This window comes from Pieris brassicae, chromosome 4 (assembly GCF_905147105.1).
Source record: "Pieris brassicae chromosome 4, ilPieBrab1.1, whole genome shotgun sequence".
Taxonomy (NCBI): Eukaryota; Metazoa; Arthropoda; class Insecta; order Lepidoptera; family Pieridae; genus Pieris; species Pieris brassicae.
In genome coordinates, this window is record NC_059668.1 from 7,861,638 (window position 1) to 7,870,790 (window position 9,153).

The 9,153-nt window shown below is 31.0% G+C and overlaps 2 protein-coding genes across 4 annotated transcripts in view; one reads left to right on the forward strand and one right to left on the reverse strand.

Annotated features, from left to right (window-relative positions):
* The window catches only part of LOC123708178 (protein tweety), a 62,190-nt gene extending 55,556 nt beyond the window's left edge, over positions 1 to 6,634 (reverse strand). For 2 of the 3 annotated variants that reach the window (XM_045658727.1, XM_045658725.1), the window contains exon 1: positions 6,358 to 6,633. The gene's annotated coding sequence lies outside the window, so the exon portion shown is untranslated. Of the gene's footprint in view, positions 1 to 6,357 lie in introns of all 3 variants that reach the window. The other variant, XM_045658726.1, reaches the window with a different exon arrangement.
* A 484-nt stretch (positions 6,635 to 7,118) lies between these two features.
* Positions 7,119 to 8,862, forward strand: LOC123708043 (cytosolic Fe-S cluster assembly factor NUBP2 homolog). The gene is made up of 4 exons (XM_045658501.1): positions 7,119 to 7,335; positions 7,417 to 7,687; positions 7,899 to 8,070; positions 8,396 to 8,862. The coding sequence occupies exons 1-4, from the start codon at positions 7,225 to 7,227 to the stop codon at positions 8,628 to 8,630; spliced, it is 789 nt and encodes a 262-aa protein (XP_045514457.1). The 5' UTR covers positions 7,119 to 7,224; the 3' UTR covers positions 8,631 to 8,862.
* The last annotated feature ends 291 nt before the right edge of the window (positions 8,863 to 9,153 follow it).

The window sequence follows — 9,153 nt, forward strand, 5'->3', positions numbered from 1 at the left end:
ATAGTCAACAGTCTTGTGGTGATTATTATTATTACAAGTTAATCTCTTGTAATGAAAGGCGTAATATTCAACAACTTTTCTAAGTAGATTGTTGTAATGCGACAAAATCCATGACTATAACACCTCTTTTCCCCAAAACCCTTTAACCCAATTCTTGCAATATGAAAGTACTATACACTTGGCGCTGTGCCATCTAGGGTAACAGCCCCTAGATATCCCTATATCTCGTCCTTTCATTGCCTATATTTTTCTAGATTGCAACGATTTTTAAAATCATTTAACCTGAAGAAAGCTTTTACATTTATTATGTAATTTTTTTGTGTACGTTCACGGATGAGCCTCTACGGACCGATCTAAATGAGTGCCACATGACTTGACACACGGGAGCAACGTTCAAACCTCGGCCTTAATGTATTTTTTAATAATATTACATCCATTACATACTTTACTTTGTAGTTCGTAGAAGATATTGAATTCGATTATAGTAAAAAAATTGTTTGTAAAACTGTGTTTCCATACATATATTTCTTATATCAATGTAATCTGTTTTGGCTTTGTATACAGTCTCAGTGTTTTATTTTATAATATAAATATGTGTAGCTAGATTACTTATAAATAAATGAAGAGTTAGTGAGTGAGAGACCTTACTGAGATTCAAAAACGAGACTTAGAACTAAGTGCTAATCCCGTAAGTCATAAGCGAACTAAGTATGGTTTCTGAATCTTACCGTTAGACACCTCAATTGAGTTTAAATATGTCCAAAAGTTCACCTTTTTAATAAAACGACATTTATGTAAATAATATATTTACTATTAACATAAATTATCACATATTTGTAGTTAATAAAACACTTGACTGGCCACAAAACGATTAATTATCCTTTACATTCTATAATAATAATATCCCGCGGTTTCTTGACGTAGCGATGAGCAACTTTTAATTATCATTAATTCAAGCTTATTTACGACAAATTATGAATCAAACGATACATGCTTGGTATCACGCAGAGTTATACTGTATATTGATTAAACGAACCACAATTCTTAGTTATTAACGTATATACTAGCTTTCCGACTCAATACTTTGAATCTTTAATTAAACAAGGTAATATTTATTACATGGGTGACATCAAAGTACACTGAAACACTTCTGTATTCTTTATTTGATTAAAATTGTATGGATAATCCATTCGTAGATCCTAATCAAACAATTTTCATTCCATATAGCGACGAAAACTTCCTTGACTAAACACGTGTTGACATATTTGGTGTTCAATTGCTCATCATATACGGAAACACCAATTCAATGCACCCAGCGTCCGGTAGGATTATTGTCTATGATTTGGTTGTCTTTGCTTCCGTGTGGTTATGGCGCGTAAACTGACAGATTTTATGGTGACTGGAATAACTTACTTGAGTAGTAATAAATACTCGTTGTTATTTCACCATTCCTAGAACGAACGTTATTTCGTTGGACATGTTTATCATCTGTAAAGAATAACTTTACGCAGTCTTAGACCGACACGGCTACCGCACTGGCTTCCGTTATAAAGACTGTCTTAGTATTGTCTTTTGTTAATGTATTACGTCACCGTGACCACGCACGCTGTAAAGCACGCGAAACCTCAGAAAAAAATTAAAATTATGTAAAATTATTATAAGTTTATAATAAAACTTAGCTTCAATACGGTAAAAAAGTGTTTTCTTTCAAAGACGGTATACTAGTAGGTACCAAGTGTTACGTGCGACTTCGTCCGCGAATGAAGATGTATAGTGCGATGTCATTTAATGACGACATATTTCATTCAACACAAAATTTTCATATACACAACACAAAATTTTCATATACACAACACAACTTGGAAGAGTGCTGTCAAAAAAATTATCGACTATATTCAAGTAGATACTTGACAGCAAGGTACTAGTGAGACGATTAGTCTTAAGGGCTAAAACAGTCGTAAGTGGAAAAAAATAGTACACAAGGACAGAGGGTTACTTAATTAATAGAGATTGTAAGTAGTTCTATCGGACACTTTCTTATGTTATTTATATGATCGTGTTTTGTTCATAATTTAGTTAGTCATAATAAAGCTACGACAATTAAAAAAATAAGAACAGTGTTGTCCTAGTGGCTTCAGCGTCAACCTACGACTTCAGGGACTCTCATCCCTGAAGTCGTATGTTCGATCCCCGGCTCTAAACAGTGGACTTTCTTCCTATGTGCGCATTTAACATTCACTTGAACGGTGAAGGAAACATCGTGAGGATACCGCCTTACCTTAGACCCAAAAAGTCGAACTGCTTGCCTTTTAGATTAACACAGATTATGTAACAGATACAGAAATCTGAGGCCGAAACCCAAAAAGGTTGTAGCGCCATTGATTTACGACAGTGTAAGGCCTCATTGATTAAAAAAAACATAAAAATATTTGACATGTCAACTCCACGTTCTCCATCTTTGCTCTTTGAAAAGGATTTATAATAGGATAGGAAATTCTTCAAAGAATATCTTGTAAATTCTATGTATATAAATAATTTTATTACGATTTTTTTAAAGGATTGTAAAAAACAACTTTGTAAACAAAATTATCTAACAAAGTAATCATTATCAAACGGACTGGACTACACCCACGGTTTCTGATAATATGTACTGTTGAACTTTGAATGACTAACGGGTAATGATTATTACACAACTATTGTATCATTTAAACAATAAGCGGTTGTTTGAGCTATCCAAATGGATACTATGAATTATACGAGACAGAGTTGAAGAACTAAGATTATTTACATGAAACGTGGATTTTACATTCAGTATAACGTCTGGTTCATCTCATACATATATTTTCCACACTATAACATATTTTTTTTAATTATTGAAGAATAATTGAGAGATATTGATTTAAAAACATGTAATTAAATGTATTTTATCTGCGTATGTTAAATTTTCAATACTTGGAAAAATTAATGTCCAATGATTTTTAAGAAATCCGAGTATCGAAGCTTACTCTAATTCTACGAATGTATTGTACACATACATTTTCTTGTTTCATATAAACAGGGAAGCCATATTTAATTTTTAATTAATGAATTAGATGGCAAATGTAATATAATTATGTGCATATGAAGTTACTAGACTTAAAAACATAGACAAAACGATACATTCTAGCTTAGAGGTCAAAATAGCATTGACATTTTGTGTCAAGGTGCAAGACTTCGTTATTTTTATATGAATTACACATAATAAGTCTTAAAATAATAAACTGTAAAGCCTTATATGTAATCATTTAAGTTAATTTGTAATTAGTTAAAATTATATTTCACATTTTGAAAATACATATGTCCTTGTCTATTACTTAGCTCGTGTTAAGGTTTAACTTAATTGTACGAAAAAAATCTCTTGAACAAGTGTTCAGTCATACTATTTGTTATTAGTTGCTAGACTATTTGTAATATGTTTTAATACATATTACAAATAGTCTAGGACTCATTTTATATAATATATATCTAATACATGCAATGTATATACACATTATCCTATCATATGTATGTAATTTATTTCAAAGCAGAAAAGATTTTAACATTTCCAATTTCCGCGGTCACTCATGCAGACATTACAACTTCAATCTTCAAACATTATCACGACAAATCGGGAACATTCATCGAGGGGGTTAATTGAATTCCACACTCCGTCTTCTAAGGTGGAATAAGCCGTAATCTTACCAGCTGTTAAAAAACAGAGTCGAAGCCAGCAAGCATTCTAGAATCAAATATATATAGGAGTTCTACCGTAAAATATATTATCTGTGTAATAGTCACTTAGCTGTCATACTTTGATCGGTTTTTGTTTTACGTCTAAGTAATTTTGCGCATAAAATTATCTGTTTTGAAACAGCGCATTTCCAGAAATACAATTTAATACAATTCATTTTATTGAGCATAACAAAATTGTTCGCTCTGATAGAAACATCAAATAAACAGCTAAATTGAGTCGGAAAGTAATTTCTTTGGGACCCCCGAGAATATAAACGAGGAACTCATTAGGAGAAATAGGGGTATCTTACGTTTCTAATCAATAGCCTAATTATATTTTGTATATTAGATTTTAAAAATTCATTGGATAGGCTATTGTGATTTTTTAAATTATTTTTAGAGCTTTAAAAACATTTTTGATACAAATCGGCGCACCTAGATGCGTATCGGCTAGGTTTCATAATTTTCTCATAGCTATCGCTTTACGAAATAAAAATCAGCTATACACTTTAATATATCCACTCGTTTCAACTTATATTTGTGTTAAAAGTTTAACACATTTCTGTTCATACACCATGTGACTAATATCATAGATATCACAAGGGGATTCCCATTTAATTAAAATGCAAAAGAAATAATAATTGGGTTCATCTATTTTTATATGTTAAAATATATTATAACGACATCGAATGGATTACTCATATTCGTAAAAACCGATAGTCGTAACAGCCGGTGACGTTATTATTAAGTACCTAATACATAGAATTCAGCCGGGACCTTTGATTTTGGTCAATATAACCGGTATGTTGTTCTAAACGATGTCGTTTACAACAACATACCGGTTACAAACGGTTTTGACTGTAACTAATAATGTTCAAAAAATTAATTCCATTTGGCTGCCAAAACTTTTCTGGAATTATATATTGTGTAAGGGGTCAAGTGGCTGACGTTAACCCGCGGTTAAAATTGCTAGAACCATTAGAGCGGGGGAGATATAACTGCATTGAGGGGTGGAAACCATTTGCAAGCTTTCAAACACCTGGAACATGCGTTAAATTTAGACTGTTTACTGTATCTTCGATATATGAGAAATTGATACTATGACAGGTAGGTTTTCTAGAACGTCGTAAAATAGAGCGACCTCATATCACTATGGTGTTATTTTAGGGACTAGCCTCCGACTCAATTAAATAATTACTTACTTTGAGATTTAACTTTTATTAACGATGTACGCGTATTTATTGTGGGAACATATTTGATTTTTTACAATAACTCACATACTATTTTACGAAAATTCTAATCGAATTTAATACCAGTGAATTAAAGTCTTTAATGACACTATTCAATTGAATTAAGCTTGTTTCCTTGCTTGCGTGGTGCGACTGATCTCAACTGGATGTACCAATAATAGCTGATAGCTACGTGCGCCGCCCTGATTTATAGCCAAGTTATAAGGATGTAGCCACGAAGGGGATTCGGTTTCGAACTATTTCACTTGTCTTAGGGGAAATAAATGAATTCTCGTGTATTGGTCGAAAACGAAGAATTTGAGATCAACTGTTGTAATGAAATAAAACAATTTTTTCATTGTTTAAAAATTTGTTATAACTTACCTGTACCCTGTTTACAGGATTCAAGACAAATTTCTGCATCAATTAATTGCTTTTTTTTAATTGGTGATCTGTTCTGACTCGTTACCAATAATGTTTCCAAACAAGGACATAGGGGTTTCCAAGTTATAACATTGTTGCTTGAAAAGCATGTATTTTCTCTCTATTAAAGGCTTCGGTTAACAGTTAAGATTAATGAAAAATCTAATCAAATATTTTTTTCATGCTACAATCATTTAACCAATTTTCTTATGTCATAACAAACATGGTAGAACCAGGCCTCCATCTGGAAGTGTTTACATACAGATGGATGTGTCAGGATTATCACCGGACTATGAAAAACCTAATAAGAAAAGTAAAATATGCAGGTCATTTATCTTATCAGAGGTTTTCTACCCAACCATAACTGCTTTTTTAGACTCTGACGCTCCCCTTACATTTAGAAATATGTAATATTCCCTCACAAATAATACTATTTTATAGAAACCTATTTTAAAAGACTATATATTGTACAACAATTACAAGAGATATTTTTTAAAACATTTAAGTAATTTTAAGCTGTTATGAAAATTATTTTTATTATTTACACTTTAAAATTAATTAGCCTTAGTGATATCAATGTGAGTGTTTAGTAAATTTAGTGATTTTTCTTAAATCGTTATAATTATTAAAACTTAAAATAATAAAATAAGTAAGCAAGCTGAAATTCTCATATGTTGGTTTTATTAGAAGAATAAACACTTTAGTAATTAAAATTTGGTCAAATTAAAAGCTGAAGTTGTTTTTGACAAATATGCCACAGCAATAGTTACTAAAATATTGATTTCGTAGTCTTATAAATTCAAAGTTACATTTGTCGAATTCCCGTAGGGGTGGGCCGTCATTGGTCTCTTAACTATAAAGAATGGTTAAAGCACCCGCATGTTTAACAAAGAATGCAATTAAAACCGGACTTCAAAATTAATACATAGATTTTGAAATAGAATATAACGCTTACCTTGAATTTATATGAAGCCGACTGAAGCACAAAATCTTGAAGAGCCGACCACCATACACAACCACTCAAGATTCTACGCAAATAAAAGCACTGATATACGCAAAACACTACTTTCAATAAGAAAAAAAAACTGTGTAATATATATCAAAAACTATTTGTGTCACAAAACGTCCAATAATCAGTAATAAAATAGGAGAAAATTAGCATCTCAAATACAAATAATCCGCACACAATTCGAACATCCACAACTCAAAGAATCTTTAGAAAACTGAAAAATAAAACAAGACGTGAGGCGGCGCCACTGACATCTGTCTTTTATCAACACTCAGTGTTGCCGCTTTAAATGTTTTATCTTAATATAATATCCAATTCTGTATTCAGTATACTTTTCTATCTATACATAGGATATACTTTTTAACCCTTTATATATTGAAATATTTTACGCATATTTATTACCCAAAAACTAATGAGCAACTAAAATATTGTGGCAACATCATCTTATTATTGAGTATTGTCATATCGCATAACTTGCTAGTTATTGAGGAAACCTTAAAAATTCCAGACTCAAATCGTAAGGGCTAATTTATAAGATTTTATGATAACTAATAATGAATACAACTTTCATTATCCATAAAATATTCATTATGATAAAATTTCAGTTAAATTGTCACAAATAATGTACACTATGAGGATTCAAACGTCAAATATTGGTTTAAAAATCAAAATACATGTACAATTTCGTAAACTTGATGTGGCTACCCCATTAAATCATATAATAAGTGATTTAAAAGATGAAAATAAACTTTATAATAGAAATTGGAAACTTTACATTTTGTTTATTTTGATTAATTAATTGACTAAGTAAATATGTTAGAACAAGTTAAACAAGTAATTTTAGTATTGTCTGGTAAGGGAGGTGTTGGCAAATCTACAGTAAGCACACAATTGGCACTAACACTGAAAGAAAAAGGATTTAAGGTTAAAAAAGTTTATTTTATAAAATGTAATTCAATTGCCATTTGTTTTTATAATTCTCAAAGAAACTTTTAAATATTCCAGGTGGGTTTATTAGATATAGATCTGTGTGGGCCGAGTGTACCTTACATTCTAAACTTAGAAGGTAAAAGTATTCATCAAGGGCCGGAAGGATGGATCCCCGTCTACTTAGATCCTGAACAAAGGCTAGGAGTTATGTCTATTGGGTTTCTGTTGAACTCCAGAAATGATGCTGTGGTCTGGAGAGGACCTAAAAAGTCCTCTATGATCAAGCAATTTTTGGAAGATGTATGTTGGCAGGATTTGGACTTTTTAGTTATTGATACACCTCCAGGTAAACTTCTTTATTAAATTTTATCACTATCAACCTTTTATTATTCTATAACCTGATACAATCTTACCAATTTTGGCAATTCATGATATATGTTATCAATAATAAAAAATAAAACATAGATTCTTTCCTATTATCACAAAACTAAGATAATTATAATTTAAAGCTTAAGTCAGAAAAAAAAGTATATATATTATTTATTGACTAATTTCAGGAACATCTGATGAACATATTACAGTGATGGAAAATCTCCGTCCAGTGAAGAATTGCGCAGCAATTCTTGTAACCACTCCGCAGGAGGTGGCTATTGAAGATGTTAGAAAAGAGATTACATTTTGCAGAAAAACTGGGATACCTATTATGGGTATAATTGAGAATATGAGTGGGTAAGTTTACTCTTATTGCTCTGTTGAGATCACAAAACAATATCTATAAGTTTTATTATAGATAAACCACAAAAACAAACATGTTTCAATAGGAATTAACTTAATTGACTGAATTTTTGTCTTAAGTTCCTTACAGCCCTAATGGAGCCAGAGCATACTTTAATTAGCCATGTGTGCCTATGAACCTAAAACATTATACATATTGCCTAGTGTTGCCAGGAACCAAGACTCCACCAGACTATAGAGTACACATACAACAACATAATAAGCAGAGACAACCCATATAGATGAAAAGCATTTTAAATAACTTGCTTTATTATTTCAGTTATGAATGCCCATCATGCAGTCATTGCACAAATATATTTTCAAGTGGTGGGGGTCACTCCTTAGCTGAACTAGCTAAACTTCCATTCTTGGGTACATTGCCCATTGACCCCAGAGTAGGGCAATTAGCTGGCCGGGGACTGCCAGCAGTCAAAGAAATACCAGATTCATCTACTAGTAAAGTTTTTGGAAACATAGTTGATAGTTTAGGGGGATTGCTTAGTAATGGCTTATAAAATGTTTGAAGCTAAGTTTTGTTTGCCAATATTGCATACTAGAAATTGTATATATTGTGTGTTAATAATATAAGAAGAGTAAAATATATATGTATCTTAAACTTTTTATTTTCTAAAATACATTTTGTATGAATGTGAGGAAATATCAAAATATTTAGGCAAACCAAAAACTATTAACTAGACCATATAATGTATATTATCATTCCAAAATTGTTAAAAATAAACACTGTTACAGCAATATATTTTTATTTTACCATACAAACACCAAAATATAAATAGCTGATAAAATATATTATACGAATTTTTGAACATTTCTCTGTTTTAATATCAGGTATATAGTTCATAAAATCACATTTTATATGCTTTTGGCTTTAAATTTTACAATACAATTTCCAAATATAGAGCATAGTCTCATAAATCCTGTATGCTTTAATATATAAAATATATGTTTTAGTAGTGGAATTATGATATAAATTTCCATACATTAATCTAATTATAATTTGATATAATACTAACAATACAA